At 40.0% G+C, this 18,836-nt stretch overlaps 1 protein-coding gene across 2 annotated transcripts in view; it reads right to left on the bottom strand.

Moving 5' to 3' along the window:
* Positions 1-18,465, bottom strand: part of LOC132830914 (leucine-rich repeat-containing protein 46-like) — a 37,435-nt gene extending 18,970 nt beyond the window's left edge. For both annotated transcript variants that reach the window (XM_060848863.1, XM_060848862.1), the window contains exons 1-7: positions 18,436-18,465; positions 14,020-14,119; positions 10,439-10,547; positions 7,906-7,952; positions 7,359-7,468; positions 3,588-3,657; positions 2,318-2,514 (exon numbers count right to left, since the gene is read on the bottom strand). In XM_060848863.1, the coding sequence (XP_060704846.1) occupies positions 2,318-2,514; positions 3,588-3,657; positions 7,359-7,468; positions 7,906-7,952; positions 10,439-10,547; positions 14,020-14,119; positions 18,436-18,445 (643 nt within the window). In that variant the 5' untranslated portion in view covers positions 18,446-18,465. The remainder of the gene's footprint in view (positions 1-2,317; positions 2,515-3,587; positions 3,658-7,358; positions 7,469-7,905; positions 7,953-10,438; positions 10,548-14,019; positions 14,120-18,435) is intronic.
* Between the last annotated feature and the right edge of the window lie 371 nt (positions 18,466-18,836).

Consider the following 18,836-nt stretch of genomic DNA (forward strand, 5'->3'; position numbering starts at 1 on the left):
ATATATTTGCTACTTTGTCGCTTGTGCATCATAGTCATTAATGGGATCGATTCCTGAAGCTGCACGTCATGGTCAGGAGTGGTTCGGACCAGGATTTGGAGTCAGCACAGTAGGTTCACACATGCAGCAGTGAATGTTTGTGTTTTTGCCTGTACTCTATTTGTATCTATGGCTATTGTTCTTTAAAGAGAGTCACATTGCAGGAAAGTGAAGCTGTCTCCCTCACAGAATAAAACACTTATCACACCCACTGGTGGCAACCATTTTCAACTCCATTGCGCACTTGTCATTTGGAAGAGGGCAGCAATTACAGGTTCAGCTTACTCTAGATAGAGCACCCCCACCCCACCCCATTACATTCCCTTCCTGGTAACCTTTTCCATTAACTCCATCAACTTTGAACTCATTTCCATGCAATTCATTTATTTAACCATTAATTTCCACACTTTACCCTGAGCCCCATGCATATTAAATCATGCCAGACACATTAATGAGCTGCTCCCCCCATTGAAGCCAGGCTGATACTGGTTGTTTATGATCCCTGCAATCCCTCCTCCCAACATTACCCCCTACTCTAGCGTCTCACCTCTTGAATGTTGAGATGTCCCACTTCATAATTGAGATCCCTCTACATCCCAGTGTGCTGCTTCCAATCCCAACAATTCATTTCCCCAGATTTCCTCCCACAACAGTAGCCACTGAGGAGTCCTCTTTACTTTTAGTGGACAGACCCCAGGACTGACTGTGGCCCATCTCCATGACCAACTTGGACAGATAGCTATGGCTGACTAGATCCCTGTCAGAAAAGAGTTTCCCTTCACTTGACTGAGGATTGCTCTACGTAACATTTTAATGCAGGTTGATGTTCAGTGTCGAGAGTGTGGTGCTAGAAAAGCACAGCAGGTCAGGCATCATCAGAGGAGCAGGAGAATCGCGTTTCGGACATAAGTCCTTCATCAGGAATATGATGTTCAGCGTGTTTGTCACATGCACTGCTGGCACATGGTGCAGTAATATATCCACTCTCTTGACTGCCAACAATGACGACAAGCTGCCTGGTTTGTGTCTGTACTAGATGGCAGGGCAATACAAAAGCACTGTGAAACTTTAAACTCTGGCTGAGGGCCAAAAGGTACAAAAAGCCAAGGTAAGGCATGCTATGAGCACCAAAGTAGGTACAAAGGGAATGGAGTGCAAAAACAGTAAACAAGGACTATGGAGATGCAAACTAGTACAATCCATGAATTTGGTGCCTGTCCCTGCAGCAGTATTCCAAAGAAGAGTATTGTACACTCCAATGTGCAAATAGAAATGTAGAACCATTTTGTAAGTGGACCAGACATGTGCATGAGGGTGTAGGGAAGTTGGTATGTGTTGGATGGGGCATGTGGATGGTCATGATCCATGGAGGGTGCCCAAACTGTTGGAGACCAAGATGAAGGGCTGGAGGAACAAGCGGAAAGCTGGAGTTGTCAGGTAACCGACCCTTTCATATCGGAAATTGTAACTGTCTAATTTCTATCCAGCAGATGGTAGAATATAACCTATATAACCTGCATATAAATAAGACGGGATTAACCAATAAGATGGAAACATACATTAAACAGACCTCTTGTACTCACTAGTGAGAATCCTGTCTTGCCCTGTTAACATTTAATTGGAAAATGGAACCTTTTGCTCACAATGTCAGTAATCTCCTTAATGCCAATCTCCTGTGATTTTCCCAACTTTCTCACCAAGCCCATGTCATTTGGAGCCTTGAAAAATTCCGCCTGCTTTTTCTATTATTTCTTCTCTGGAGACCAACTCTCGCTGGGTTTTAATTCATGGGTAATATCAGATTTCTGAACTATCATTCATATGACTTTCTGTCATGTGTTTACAGTGAATCAATTAGAGTAATGCATTGATTTGAATCCTGGTGACAACAGGCATCCATACAAGCTCACTTTCAGTAAGTCAAGGATCAATGAGTGGAACCACTTAATAAAAGTAACCCCTCTCTTAGAAAATAACAAATGCTGGAGAGTAACTTCAAGGCAGTAATGGTCACACTGTTTTTGGAATCAGGACAGTATGACAACTGGTTGTTGCTCTTACACAAGGAAAAGGGAAATCACAGCTGAGTCTTTCAATGAGAATAGAGAAAATATTGGTGATTCTGCCATCCAAAATTATGGGGAGATGATGGTGCCGATGCAGAATTGAATGATTGTTCTTGACATAAAATATATTTTCCAAAGCACAGTCAAGACTCCAAACAGTTTTTATTTAACTCACATACCTACCCAAAAATTATACTATAAATAATTTTTACCTTTCATTTTTCCTAGTGAAACTGAGATCTCAGGCAAGGAATCTTCCTTTTTAGTTTCAGAATCATATTGTTCCTCCTCACTTTCAGAATCTCCAGAGGTTCCATTTGCTTCATCAGTTTCATTTGGTTCCTTCCTCCTTTGAATAGGGTTACCATCAAGTTGCTGGAGAGCAGGGAGAGCCCCTATTATCCTCTCCCTGTGAAATACAGACAAACATGGACTGAAGATGAACAAGCACTCCATTACTGAGCCCTTATCAGCAAAGGTGAATGCCATTTTAATATGGATCAGTCAGACTATGAATACAATTAATATAGAGAGTAACCTGACACACCTGCAAGAAAAGTCAGGATTGCTTGTTTCACAGCACCCCACGTTGTTTCTCATTAAATGCAACAAGAAATCTGGACGGGTGTAAAACAGATCTCTGAGCCAATTCTGTCAGCGTCCCAACAAATTTGTTGTGTTAAAAATAACCTATAAATCTTTATTTCTTTATGCGAGTGTAGAAACATTTTATACATCAATTTCTATTCAATCAACCAATATTAGTGTGAAACATACATATCAAATCTTCTTTTTCATGCTTCCTGCAGCCTCTCTCCCTTAGGCTCATGTATAGTATAGTGGGTTTGTTGGGGTCAATGTTCATGTTCCTTTGGCTCCACCCATTCTACTGATGTCAGAGTGTTTGGAGACAATTTCTCCTCTAGCTTTCAAAGGAAGCACATGTACCTATATCAGATTCCGAAGGTCCTAGTAACTGGGCTTGACCAAATATAGTTGTACTTATTGCTCTCATGCAATCAACTTTGTTATCTAAGAACAATACCTCTACAATTAATCACCAGATAGACCCACGACAAAACAAAGAAGGTCAAACGAGATTGGAAACAGGCCCTTCGGCCCAACCAGTCCACACCGACCCTCCAAAGAGTAATCCACCTAGACCCATTTCCCTCTAATGCACTTAACACTATGGACAATTTAGTATGGCCAATTTACCTGACCTGCATATCTCTGGACTGTGGGAGGAAACCAGAGCACCCAGAGGAAACCCACACAGACAATCACCGGAGGCTGGAATCGAACCTGGGACTCTGGTGCTGTGAGGCAGCAGTGCTAACCACTGAGCCACCGTGCTACCCCAATAGCAATGATCAATCTCAAACAACCGCTACTCAGTATCACATAATGGTACAAGTGGCAGGAATGGCTATCTGGGAAAACATCAAATTTGAAGCAATATAATCAGCATTCAGCTCTCACCTATATCGTTCCTGTTTGGTGCAGTCATTGTCAATCATCTTCAGAATGATGAGACTCTCTGGAAATTCACCTTAATGACAGAAATAATTTTTCATAAGGAACTAAGCAACTCCAGTGACAGCCATTAAGCTTTCGGATATCTATCTTGGAGATCTATATAAATTTAAATTCTTGTGTAGGACGCAGATCTTGCCTAAAGCAGGCTCAAGGAGCTATACAGGCTATTCCTATTTCTTATATTCCCTTTGTCATGAATGTTGGTCACACATTTCTTCAACATGTTCCATTCTAAATTGCAATGTCAGTATTTCTTACTCAACTTTGACGGTCAGCCTTAGGCAATTGGGCAACTTTGTAGAACAATTTTCCAAACAAGGGCAGATTCTATACACTTGGATTTCAAATAAACAATCTAATCTACGAGGTTGGTACAACTAGAGGTTATATCTACACAATCTGTAAGAGAGATTTAAGGAAGTGTTTATTTTTCACAAAGTAATTATTCTCTGAAACATATGTCTGAGACTCATGATAGGTTTGGAATCACTACAAACTGATCTGAACAGATTCCTGAGAGCTGAGTCAATTTCTGGTTATGGAGGGAAGTTATGGTCAGCTGCATGTCTTCCAGAATATGTTCAACTGTTTTAGGGATTGGAAGGAATGTCCTAGAATTTTTCTTGAAGTTGCCAGTGGTTTTTTACTTCTCCCTGAAAGTAACTGGGCATGGATAAACTATGTTAGGTTTACTGAATGTGACGGGCAAAATGGTCTTTTCTCATCTATCTTCCAGCATTTTCATACATTAACTGGTAGCTCTTTCAAGGAGCCAGCATATACATTATGGGCAGAATAGACACCTCCTGTACTTATTATTCGAACCAATTTGGATTGGAAGATGTGAATGGTGTAGAGGGAACATATTCTGGTTTTAACTCGTTTCTTAACCCCGCCTCAGTCAGTTCAAGAACTGGTGGTGATGATTGGGTGTAGGAATATGCATTGTGTTTTCAGCTCCTGACAGAAATCAGTTCTGACAGCACTGAGACACAAGGAATATAAATGTACTCTTATAAAAGCAATTGTTGCTCTGAAAACCTTGGAACATTTCATGCAGAATAGATAAAGCAAACCTGTAATAGTAATAAAGTCACAATGTGTCAGTCGCTCTAGTCACAAGTTCAAAGTAGTAAAGTAATTTTAAAACAGATTAAATAAAGCTCTTCAGACAAAGCATGATCACATGGATTAGTGCCCTGATAGAATATAGTATCAAATGATTTCAGATTCTAGAATTGTTTAAAGCTATTAACTGCCAAGATAAGAATTATAAATTTGTCTGGAGCAGCAGGTAGAATAATATTTTTAGTTTATCTCATGAAGAGCTCCTAGATTGTAAACAGGACTCAATGTAGCATGTAGATCAGTTTAAAAAATGTACTGGTAAGTGCTGGAGATTTCCAAGGGTGACCAGTCAAGATTAATTTACTTCAGTATTCAATATTGTGATTTTGTTTTAATAAATTAAATTGATAAACCCAGACCACTGATTTCCTTATCTCTTAATAATTTTATGGATTGCTGTAATATTGTTAGGTCATTATATTTATGTGACCCAACATCATTATTTGGGGTTCAATCCCCTTGCAACTATTTCATCTGATGCAGAAAAGCAATGCTGTACTAAAGCCAGAAATCTATCCTTGAGCTAGATACAGATATTTACTTAGATGAAAAGCACATTCATAATTTATTATTTTTCAAGTAATTCACATACCAGACTTTGAACTTACACCTAACCTCTTCCAATATTTTCCAGCTTTATAATAATGTTGATTACTGACACAAACTGCATCACTTAATATATAAACTGAGAAAATTGTGATTTCATTTTATTAGGAAACAATTTTCTTTTCTTTCTTGACTTTAATGTGAAGAATCAGTGATAGACAATAAACTTTCAGCCTCAAAAGTTCCTATGTTAGCAGCAACATCACATTCTCTTTATTCTACTTCAGCAATGTATCTTGAGCTTAGAAACATAAGGACACAGCATCATTAGGAGATTCCATTGCTACCATTCTCACATGTTCATAGGTAGAGAGAACTAGACAACAATCCCCAAAACCAACATCCTGGTGGATTACTATTAACCAGAATCAGAACTGGACTAGCCATATTGTGACTATAAAGGCTGGTCAAACACTGGGAATTCTGTAGCAAGTAACTCATCTCTTGACTCCCAAGTGTTTGTTTACCATCAAGAGTCAGAAGTCAAGAGAGTGTGATGGATTGCTCTTCATTTGCCTGGATCAACGCATTTCCAATAATACTGATTAAAATTGACACCATCCAGGATAAAGCAGCCCACATGATTGATGTGCCAATCACTGCTTTCAACAGTTAATCCCTCTGTTGCCAAAGCATAATGGCAGCACTACGTCTATCTAGAGAAACCTGCCACCTGCAGAAATTCAACAACACTCCTTCAACACACCTTCCATAACCATGACTCTACTACATAGAAGGGAAAGCAGCAGATGCGATGAGTACACCATCACTTTCAAATTTCCATCCAAGCCACATATAATCCTGACTTGGAACCATGTTGCCGTTTATTCACTGTGACGAGGGCAATATCCTGGAACTCTCTCCCTAACAGCAGAATGCGTGTACCAACACTTAATGGACTGCAGAGATTCAAGAAGAAGACTAACCACCAACTTACTTCTGAAAAATAATTCTACAAGGGCATCAAGTATTAGCTTACCCTGTGATGCTTGCATCCTGTAAAAGAATTAAATTTTTTAAAATTGCAGATAATTTTGGTTGCATTAAGGATGACATAATTTGCTGGACTCTGTCCCACTTGAACAAACTCCACAATTTATTTCATTAATGACATCAGTGAGAGGACACTTTCATCCCCTTGATCTGACTGGGAGTCAAACGGCAGCAAATAGCAGAACTCTTAGGAGTATCGAAATACAGATGGATTGGAGTGTGCAGATCCACAGATCACTGGAGGGGGCAGTGTAGGTACATAAGGTACTGAAAAGGCTTCTGGCATGCTTGCCTTCATTGGAATGGGCATTGAGTATAATGATAGGCAAGTTATACTGCAGTTTTATAGAACTTTAGTTAGGCCACACTTTGCGTATCATTGTGGTCACCACACTACCATAAAGATGTGGATGCTTTGGAGAGGGTATTACCTGGAATGGGGGAGTTTAGCTGTGATGAAAGGTTGGCTAGACTGAGTTTGTTTTCATCGAAACTAAGGAGGTAGAGGGGCAACCTAAGAGAAGTTTATAAGGTTGTGAATGGCATGAATAGAAAGTATGAGGCTTTTTTTCCAGGCTGGAGGGGTCAATTACTCTGGCATGCAGGTTCAAGGTACAAGGGGAAAGTTTAAAAGCAATGTGCGAAGCAGGTTTTCACAAAAAGATTGGTGAGTGCCTGGAACACGTTGCCAGAGGAGGTGATGGATGCAGACACAATAGCAGCATTCAAAAAGCAGCTGGATGAATACATGAATTGGAAGGGAATAGAGGGATAGAGATCTTGTAAGTGAAGACAGTTTTAGTATGGAAAGGCAAAATGTGGCAGCGCAGGCCTGGTGGGCTAAAGGGCCTGTATCTGTGCTGTATTGTTCTTTGCTCTTTGTTCAAATGCCTTCAAGAGAAACAGCAAAGGACTAAACGCTTGTTATGTTCCAGCCACACAAGAATATCCACTTTAAAATGTAAATTGTGATGAAAGTAAACCAACCTGGGTCAAGCTGTTCAATCTGATTATTTGAAAGGTCTAAGAATCCCAGTTGCTGCAAAGGTTTAAGGTTTTCCACCTTTTGGATTTTGTTACCAGCCAGCGTCAAAAACCTGCAATATACTATGAGAAATGTAATATTCCCCACATTGTTTCAGATTCTCTTGCATTATGAAAGGGTTATCTATCAATATGCCTCTTCAACGGTCACTAAAATCATGACACAGAATAAGGAACCTCATAGGCACTGCAGCATTGATGATTAGAATGAGGAGCGTCCTTCACATGGAGTCACTGTTGATCCTAACATTAAGTGAACAGTGACCACACTAACTTGGCACTGACATGTTTACAGAAGTAGGAGTCCTCACAGCAGATAAGTAATGATTCTTGCACTAAAGCCCTGGTTACTCTCACATTGAACAAGCAATCACTCGCTAGCGGATGAGGGTTGTCGAAAAGGAATGCAAATTATGAAGCTGTATTGTGCTAACTTTAATAAAACCAAAATATGTTAAAGAATTTGGTTGTCATGTCAAATTGTACTCACCTTAAACTGCAAAGCAATTCTAAATTTTCTATCCTCTTTATCTGATTCTGTGATTGGAAAGAAGGAACATAAGGAGAGAATGAGGTAACATCTTAGCTAGAGATGGACTGTTATAAGGTGGAATATCACATGTATTTTTGGTGTTAGGATCTGTATCCTACTGGTCAAACTGCCGATAATCACCTAGGCATGAAAAGACAAGACCCTCCCACAGCATTAACTTAACACGATAAGAACAGGCCTTTTGGCCCCACAAATCCAGCTCTGTATTTATGTTCTTTACTCATTAAAAGTATTCATTTTTAAACGATGCCAGGCATGCAAACGGTTCCAAGTGTTAGGAAATCAGCAAAGGATTTCCAACAGGTTGCTTTTTCAAAGAAAATACTATAGTGTTTTTCCCATTATCTCTACTGGGGAGGAGACCTGTTATTGAATAGCTGCAAAAATGAATGATTGGAAGATAGGCAACATTTGTAAGAAATTTTTCAAATACAGGTTGGGTTTGCATTTCATCATTACACCAGCGCTACATTTCTCCCTCAATTTGCTCCTGCTTCACTCAGGTTAGTTAACAGTTTTATATTTTTGGATTTAATAACCCTCATGAATGCTGGTTAGAATTACCAATGGTACTTTGAACAGTTTACATTCCCCCCTCTTCTGTTCCTTATTCATAATAACATACAGTTAGACTGGAAGTGGTTGTGTTCCAATAAATCATAATATAATTTTTGGTCATAGAAATTTTCAGCACAGTCTGAGGATATTCCAGCCACCATATCTATGCTGGCTCTATGATAGAGCAATTCAATTAATCCCACTTGAGTCCAGGTCCGGAGAGGAAATATTGAGCATGCTAGTGTTATGAAGTAAAACTGAAGGTGCTGGAGAAACTTAGCACATCTGGAAGCATCTGTGGAGAAGGAATCAGAGGAAATAGAGTCCAACATACTTCTTCTCCGAATCCCATTCTCCAAAGAAGAATTATATATATAAAAATTGATAAAAAGGAGCATGGTGGCTCAGTGGTTAGCACTGCTGCCTCGTAGTGCCAGGGACCTAGGTTCAATTCCAGCCTCAGGCAACTGGAATTTGCACATCCCCCCGTGTCAGTGTGGGTGCTCCAGTTTCCTCCCACAGTCCAAAGGTGTGCAGGCTAGGTGGGTTAGATATGGGAAATAGCAATGGGTTACAGCAGCGGGTCTGGGTGTTATGCTCTTTGAAGGGTTGGTGTGGACTAGATGGGCTGAATGGCTTGATTCCACAATATAGGGATTCTAGGAGCAGGAGTAGACCATTGAATCTACTCCACCCATTCAAAATGATCACAACTGATCATTCAACTCAGTAACATGTTCCTGTTTTCTCCTTTTAGCTCGAAGAGTTAAATCTAATTAAAATAAAGGCAAAATACTGCAGACACTAGAAATCTGAAACAAAATGTCAGGAAAACTCAAGTTGATCTGACAGCTGTTTGCAGAGTGAAAGAGTTAATGTGTTGAGCCCAAAATGCTTAGTCAGAATTAAAAATGTGTTGCAAGATGTGTTTTTATACTTTTGACAGAGGCCCAGGTACAGAAGACAAAACTGTTGTTCAGTGAGTAAAAAGAAATGTAAAATGGATGTAAATTAATGTGAAAAAAGGAGAGAATGGATTCTCTCCCTTTCAGTAAGTAAATATGGCAAGGTTCTGGGGAAGAGTGGATAGGGATAGGATGGGGGAATGTAAGAAAAAGTTACCATAAAACATTAATTCTGCTTCATTCTTCAAGATGCAGCCAGGCCAACTGTGTCTGTGCAGCGTGCTGTTTTAATTCCAGATAGCAAGTTTATCAGGATATTTGACAGGACAGATTTCCCCATCATCTAGTATGAGAATGCTACATTCCATCAATAGGACAGCAAGGAGGAATATTTCCTCTTTTTGTCTGAGATTGTTAAGGCTAATTGTAGCACTTCTGCCATTACTTGAACTGAAATCAATTTATAAGCTGGATGAGGGATTTGTCTTATAAATAAATTGAGAAATTGAGCAGTTTAGGCTTATACTCTCTGGAGTCAGAAGATTGGGAGGTGTAGAGAGTCGGTTTCTTTATGTGACCAATCTAGAGCAAGGAGTCATAGCTTTGGGATAAGAGGTAGCAGATTTAAAGCACAGTTGAGCAGAAATCATTCTCTCAAAGGCCTCGTGAACTGTGCAGTTCATTACCCCAGAGTGCGGTGGATACCAGAATACTGTGTAAATTTCAGGAGGTGAAAGATCAAATTTTAATTAGTAATGGATTGAAGGGTTTTGGACAGCACAGAGGAAGGTGGGGTTGAGGCTGAGATGAAATCAGCCATGACCATATTAAATGACAGCATGCTCAAGAGGCTAAACTGCCTACTCCTAGTTGTTTTGTTCTTATGTAAACTTGGAATTTTATAATCTCTAACATTTACAATTACCAACTCAGATATCAAAAGAAGCCTGGATGTTTACTCCTCAATCACTTCAGTAAAACCATCTGTGGGAGATTGCATACATTACCTGCTGAAGATAAAGACTGCAGACACTTTCCAAGCATTCAAAATTTTCAAGGGTGCCAATATTCTCCCGATCCAAACGAACTGTTGTTAGCTTCGCCAAAGCTTTTGTTCTGTAGAGAGTATGAATTGTTTGTTAACAACGGGAGTTTAATTTTTAATCAAAGCTGATCCAATAAAAAGGGATCGTTGAGTCAGACTCAAAATGACAGAGCACAATGCTCCCAGAAATGCTTTAGCAAAAGAATTAACACTTTATACACTTGAGAACATTTTTCTTACCTTGCCAAAAGAATTTGAAAACTTTTTTTTTAAACTAAATTTAACCACTAGATGGAGATCTTGTACTAATTTTAACAATTTTAATTAGAAGTTTGTATTATTTGGAAAATAAAATAAAGGAATCTAGGGGACTAACTGGAACAGAAATTCAGGTGAAGCAAAGAAATATGGTACTTTGATTCTGCAAAGATGATACTCTCAGCTGGGAAACAAGCTGAAGCATCATAAATTATACACAAATATTAAAACTGAGAAAAATATTGCTTATATCAATGTTTCCGACAAAGGGAGTGAAGGTATAACAGCAGGACAATAACTCCCTCATGTCTGAACTCCATGTGAATGATTAGAAATGGGTGGTATGGGTACTCAGTGATTAGCACTGCTGCCTCACAGTGCCAAAGACGTGAGTTCGATTCCACCCTCAGGTGACTGTGTGGAGTTTGCACAATCTCTCTCTTTCTGTGCAAGATTCCTCCTGGTACTCTGGTTTTCTCCCATTTTAAATTTGTGATGTGCAAGTTAACTGTATTGGCAATGCTAAATTGCCCTTTGTGTCCAAGGTTGCTCAGGCTGGGTGGATTAGCTATGGGAAATGCAGGGTTACAGAGATGAGACAGGGGTGGGTGTGGGTGGAATGATCTTCAGAGGGTCAGTGTGGACGTAATGGGCCAAATGGCCTTCTTTTACATTATAGGGATCCAATGATTCTAACCACAATGCGCATCACTTCATAACTTCAGTGACTTTGTTTTTCATCATCCCACACCAATAAATCCAAAGCCATTGCCTCACTGAAATCTCTTGCTCAGGACAGACTCACGATATACTGTGAGCTGTCCATCGATATTTCTAATGAATCTCATATCTGTATCACTTACCTCTGTTTTTTTTTGAGCTTATCATATTTCCCATTACTTATTCCTGCATCCTCGACTAATATTTTTAAACTTTTGGGGGATGGGCAATGTACTTTTAACACAACTGACTTTTTACCTTCTAACTTTTCGAAGGCTTACTTACAATGGTATTTCATTGACAGTACATCTGTGCTAATAAGTTGATTGATTCTGTCTCTTTTACAAAGAATGAATGTTCTTAAATATTTTAAACGTGTTATAATTCTCAAATTTGAAACAGGTGGAATTCTCAAATTCCTTAACTTTGTCTTGACCTCATTATTCAAACAGTCTACGTAGTATTTTAACTAGTCTATTTCACACACTATAGATGTGTATCGACTATCTAAAACTGAGCAATTGAAAGACTATGCCATCAACACTTCCGTCAGTAGGCTGAAACTTGTGACTAATGCAGTGTCCTTTCTTTGATTTATATCTCCATCTTCTCCAAAGCTCATGTTTAGTTTCACATTCTTTATTATACTATTTCAGAGAATTCAAGGCATAATGGTACTTTGAATCACTTGGAAACATCAATTGACTGCACTTGAGCATTTCCTGGGTTGTCTTCTTATTATAAATTTCAAAATTTCTTTACTTCCCAAAAGGATCAATAGCATATCCACCCTAACATCTATTCGTTACAGTTTTCCAGTTATATTATTGCTTAAAACCTGTATTTAATGGTGTCACTAAATTGTTAATTTTACATCGTCCATTTTCTGCCATATTGCCCATTCATGCTACAAATACTGATAGAAAGGAATACTTTCCTAGAAATTTTTTTCGTACTTCTGACATACGTTCTAGCAATGTACATTTATCTGTAAAATTTAAGTCACAAGCAGCATATCCTGTCTTCAGCAGCTCCATCACTGCAGCAGCAGCACATCACCCATCCTACTACTATCTCTAGCATTGAATTTTATTAATTAATTCCTATAGTATCCATGCTCCTTACATCTTATTGTAATATATTTAAACCAGTATTAATCCTACATCTGACAAAATTATTTTAAGAACAAGAGAAACAAAAGATTAGAGACCAAAACAAAATTAAAAGCCTTAATTTTACTTTAAAGAGTAGAAATAGCCACCAATCCTACTCAGCAACCAGCTGCTTTGTTTAGTCAAAAGCAACCAAACACCTCACTCCTCCTTCCACTTGAGGTGCTTAACTCCAACACTCCAATGTAAAACACACTCAAGTGCTAAATCAGATTAAGTTGGCTACTTACAGAGTTGTGAAGAAGGATCACTGGACCTGAAGTGTTAATTTTGGTTTCTCCATAGGTGCTAGCAAATGTGCTGAACTTTTCCAGCAATTTCTGTTTTTGTTACATATATATACTGCCAACAGAAAAGGTCCAAATGAGTTCATATGGGGGGGTGGCACAGTGACACCACTATCTCACAGCACCAGGGATCCAGGTGTGATTCCAGCCTTGGTGATGTCTGTGTGGAGTTTGCAGGTTCTCCCAGTATCTGCATAGGTTTGACTGGGTGCTCTGGTTTCCTCCCACAGTCCAAAGATGTGCAGGTTTTTTTGTTTCTGAAGAATTTGATCCTACGTACTTGTACCGAGGTACCTTTGCACCTAAGATGGCACTATAATGTAATGGCTGTAAACTTTTCACTGTACTCATTTGACAATATAGCTAATTAACTTCATATAACCATCCATTCTTAATAATATGGTGTTATTCATTTACAATAACTCCAGAATGGCCACCAGTGCATGTGCAACTGCTCTTGACAAATTCCCAATTGGCTGGCAACAGGAGCATCAGAAAATCTGTAACAAGTTGTTATAAAAAACTTAAAAGACCTCAAAGGATCACCAAAGCTACCTTTAGGGTAAGGTTTCTGAGACAGATTGGAAGACATACAAATTCAAATTCTGGGCAGTGAGGTGTCGAGCTGTCTAGCTTTGTGGCTCAAATTACTATACCAGCTTGGTTGGTTGTCAATGGAACCCTTAATAAAGCGTCATAATCTTGAGCCCATGTCAGATGATGTTTGTTTAATTTACTATGTTATTTTAAGTAATCAAGGAATCATAAAATCAATTAAATGAGCAAGAAACTTCTTGACAAGGTCACTGGAAACAGTTCTCTAGTAGATATGTTCTATTCTGAAATGTAGTTTATACATTCATTGCAAGGTATGTGGATTGAGCATAACAGAAAGAGTTATTCTTGCTGGTAATGCTGTTATTTTTCTCTTTGACATTTTTCCCTCTTATTCTGTCATGGTTCAGTTATCTTCACATTCATTTTCAAAGTTTAAGGAAGGAAGTGCAATAAATACAACTCAAACTCCAATTTCTGTAATGCATTTGCAAGAATTGCTCCCCCTATTGCACATTACAGATTTTCCCTGCTGAGCTGCAGCTACTCACATGTCTTCTGGTCTCTGTTTTTCTGCAGGGAGTTGCAAATTTCGCCTAGCAATCAGTGACATGGAAATGTACACCATCTTCTTTGATTCATGTGGACTCTCTGAAAAAAACACGAATACAGATTCCACTATATGTACCAAAATAACTAAAAATAACAAACCAGGGAACAGAATTGAAAAGTAAAATTGACAACCTTCTAATCAGAAGTTCAAGTAAGGTTCCAGCACATACTGTCCTTTACAAGATATTGAAGAAAGACAAAATACAGTTTAACTTGAAGATTTACTCACAAATTACTCTTCAGCCACTTACGTTATCTCTTTAGTTTAGGTAGCCTAGCCTACAGATAGTATCAATACTTCTGCTTGTTTGATCTGTGACAGGCCAAACAGATTCTTAGTCAAAGCTGGTAAATTTCCCTCAAGGTCCCTGACAAGTTTACTTTAACTATGCAGCCAGTAAATATAACGGAGCACTCTGAGTTGATAAGGTTAGGTACTGATGCCCACACACAACTCTGTTCAGAGTAACATAAAGAATAAATTCTGGATGTAGGTTTGCTTGCTGAGCTAGAAGGTTCATTTTCAGACATTTCGTCACCATACTGGATACCATCTTCAGTGAGCCTCCAAATGAAGCACTGGTGGTATAGACCGCTTTCTATTTATATGTTTGAGTTTTCTAAGGTTGGTGATGTCATTTCCTGTGGTGGCATCATTTTCTATGGTGATGTCATTTCCTGTTATTTTCCTCAGGGGGCGGTAAGTGGGATCCAAGTCAATATTTTGTTGATAATGATCTGGTTGGAATGGCATGCTTCTAGGAATTCTCACATGTGTCTCTGTTTGGCTTGTCCTAGGATGGGTGTGTTGTCCTAGTTGAAGTGGTGTCCTTCCTCATCCATACGTAAGGATACAAGTAAGAGTGGGTCATATCGTTTTGTAGCTAGTTGATGTTCATGTATCCTGGTGGCTAGTTTTCTGCTTGTTTATCCAATGTAGTTTTCCTTACAGTTCTTGCAAGGTATTTTGTAAATGATATTAGTTTTGCTTGTTGTCTGTACAGGGTCTTTCAAGTTCATGAGCTGCTGTTTTAGTGTGTTGGTGGGTTACCATGATGCCAAGGGGTCTGAGTAATCTAGCAGTTATTTCTGAGACATCTTTGATGTAGGGAAGAGTGGCTAGGGTTTCTGGACATGTTTTGTCTGCTTGTTTGGATTTGTTGCTCAGAAATCAGTGGACAGCATTCATTGGGTAACTGCATTCAAAAGGAACGGGTACCCAATAAACCCAAACAAGAAAATGAACCTTCCAGCTCAGCGAGCAAACCTACATCCAGAACCTCAACCTGAGCTACAAATCTTCTCAAAACTCGATAAAGAATAAATATTGTGGTAAGTGACTTTTTCAAATAAAATCACTATGCAGCCCATCAAATTACTTCCAGGTACTGTATTCAATGTGCATAAAGTTAGAAGTCAAATATACCAGGTTATAGTCCAACAAGGTTATTTGAAATCACAAGCTTTTGGAGCACTGTTCCTTCATCAGGTGAAGTAAGCAGCGCTCCAAATGCTTGTGATTTCAAATAAACTTGTTAGACTATAACCTGGTGCCGTGTGACTTCTGACTATGTGTACTCCAGTCCAACACCAGCACCTCCACATTCAGCGTGCATACATAGTGTTGGTAAAAAGACATTTTTTGGGAAATTTTAAGCTCATGGAATCTTAGACTGACTACAGTATAGAATGAAACCATTTGTCAAGTTGTGTCCATGCAAGATCTCTCCAAAGATTAATCAACTAGTCCCAATTTCCAGCTTGTATACCTCGATTTTCTCTTTGGGTTCTTATCCAGCTGCCTTTTGAAAGTCACAGCTGAATCTGTCACCACAAAACTCTCAGAAAGTACGTCCCAGATTCTAATCACTCACTATGTAATGAAGCTTTGCCTCATGTCGCTGTTGTTCACTCTACCTTTTATTTGACATCATTGCCCACTGGTTCTTGATCCTTCTGCCAACAGGAGCTGTTTATTTTGGTCGATCTGTTGAAACCCCACATTATTTTGGATGCATAAATTAAGTCTCCTTTCAACTTTTCCATCTCTGGGAAAGTCTTAGCTTCACCAATCCATCTACATAACTGACATTCCCTCATCCCCAGAACCATATGATATTGATCTGGGAATATATGTATTTTGGCCAAGGACAATTGGGAAAACTCTGGTGTTTTTCTTTGGAATAGTGGAAAAGGGTCTTTTACATTCATCAGAGCAGCCAGATAAGGATTCGGTTTGACATCTCAGCCAAAAGATGGCACCTTGAGCAGTGCAGCACTCCCTCAGATCTTAATACCTGTGGAGCAGGTGGGACTTGAACTTCCAAGCTCAGAGATAGGGACACTACCATTGCATCACAAGAGCCCTTTAATGGTTTCTATCCAGGTATTCTCAACTCAAGCTTGTTCTGGGCTCTTATTTCACACCTCTGGAGCAGGTCGGACATGAACCTCCTGGCTCAGAGTTAGAGTTGCTACAGTGTGCCACAGGAGCTCCTTCTTTCCTTTTAAGATTGACCGATTTCAATTCCTTCCAATTGACCTATTCTGAGTTGATATTACACATCCATGAAACAGATGAGACTTGAACCAGAGCCTCCTCGTTCAGAAACAAAAACAGGAATTGCTGGAAAAGCTCAGCATGTGTGGCAGCATTTGTGGAGAGAAATCAGAGGTAATACTTCAGGTCCAGTGACTCTTCCTCAGAACTAATGGTAGCTATGAAAATGCCAATTTATATGCAGAAGGTAGGGCAGGGTAGACAGGGTAAGAAATAAATGAGAGAGAAGAACAATTGGACAACAGCATGTACGATGACCTGGCTCGGAGGGTGAATGGCTGTTAACAGGGACTGTTAGTGGATAACAATGGGTTGTGTGTAATAGCAGACCATGTGGTAATAAGGCCTGGTGTGTGGGGTCTGGGGTAAAGACATGGGAGAACTTAAGCCCTAAAGTTGTTGAACCTGATATTGAATTTTGAAAGCTGCAGCGTCCCCAAATGGAAAATGAGTTGGTAGCTCAAAAGCAGGGACATTACCACTGTGTAACAACAGCCCTTTCCTTCTTTTTTTGCAACTGTGTTCCACAATTTGCTCTGACTAAACATAATTCCGTTTACTATGTTACCTTTAAAAGAAAATCATTGGAACATGCAGATCATGACCAAGGCCTGCATTGTTTCCTATCCCCAAATGTTCATAAGCAGGCCTGCTCATTGGACCATTTCAAAGAGCAGTTAAAAGCCAACCACGTAACTGAGCGTCTGGAATATATATGGGACAAACTGGGTAAGGATGGTAACTTCCATCCTGCAAATAAATAAGAGAACGAGATGGGTTTTTACAGTAGTTGTCATGGCCACTATTCTTGAGAATAGCTTTCAATTCCAAATTTGATGAATTGAAATTAAATTCCACCAGTCACCATGGTGAGGTTTGAAATCAGTTTCTCAGAACATTAATTTGGGTCTCTGGATTACATTGCAGTGGAATTAATACAGTTCCACTGCCTTACTTCTTCCATGATCAGTGTCTGTCCCAATGCAAGTTCCTCACTGTCTGCACTGTCAACATGATGCTGTCTCCAAGCAGTTGACTTGTTCAAATTAAATGGAGCCTGCTAATATCCTACCAAAAGTGTGCTGCCAAAATGTGCAATTGGGGACTGCAGTCTGGTTTTTATTTTTTAATGATTCTACACACGTCTGGAGACGGTGGGGCTTGAACCCAGGCCTCTTGGTCCAGGGGGTAGGGACACTACCATTGCATCACAAGAAGGGCCCCAGCTCTTCAGGTGAATGCATCCCCAACTGAGCTATTTCAGCTAGGCTCGGTGTAGAGGCTGTTTTTAAAAGTTTTTCCACTTATTTAACCTATTTATCTAATCAGCCTGTCCAGAGATGGAGCAGGTGGGACATGAACCTGCTGCCTCAGAGGGTCACTACACAGCCACCACAAGAGCACCTTCATGCCGTTTTAAAACATTTTCCAACTGACCCTTTCTGAGGTGATACTGCACACCTCAGGAACGGGTACGACCTGACCCAAGGACCCCTGGCTCAGAGGCAGGGACATTACCACTTTGACATGAGAACCCTTTCATTGTACTTGAGTTTGTTTTTCAATTAACCTACTTTTATAATCGGGCTGTTGGGAGATGTGCTGACACACCTCTGGAACAGGTGGGATGAACACGGGCCTCCTGGCTCAGAGACAGGGACATTACCACTGCGCTCCATTTGATTTTGACTGTCGAATATAGTCGAAATAGTCTCTTATTTTCAAAGCTAACAGGGGTTTTCTTTTATTTGCGGCCTTTGGGGAGATGTGGGGGATTAGACAGAGAAGGACTCACCCTCCGCCATTGTGTCCTCCGTTGCCCCTGGCAACCGCCGGGCCCGGACAATCAAAGAGAGCGCAAACCGCCCAAGAGAATCCCCCCTGTGCCTCCTTTGGTGTCGGAGAGTGCTCAGGCGCACACCCTAGTGGCAGAGCCCGCGCACCGCTTCCAACTCAGCCGCCCACGAAAAGTTTCTCGGAACTCCGTCCAACTCTAAAGAGCAGTACTGGACAGGACGCCGGGAGTGACCGCTGACAGATAAATCGATGGAAAAGGTAGCGAAAGCAAAATTCCTCGAGGTCGCTGGAGGTGGCAGGACAGGTGGAGAGAAGTATATGGGAGAAAAGCAGGAGTTTGGCACAAGGTAATGAGACTCATTTAATGAGCTAGTGCAGGCACAATGGGCCAAATGGCCT

This window comes from Hemiscyllium ocellatum, chromosome 32, assembly GCF_020745735.1.
Source record: "Hemiscyllium ocellatum isolate sHemOce1 chromosome 32, sHemOce1.pat.X.cur, whole genome shotgun sequence".
NCBI lineage: Eukaryota > Metazoa > Chordata > Chondrichthyes > Orectolobiformes > Hemiscylliidae > Hemiscyllium > Hemiscyllium ocellatum.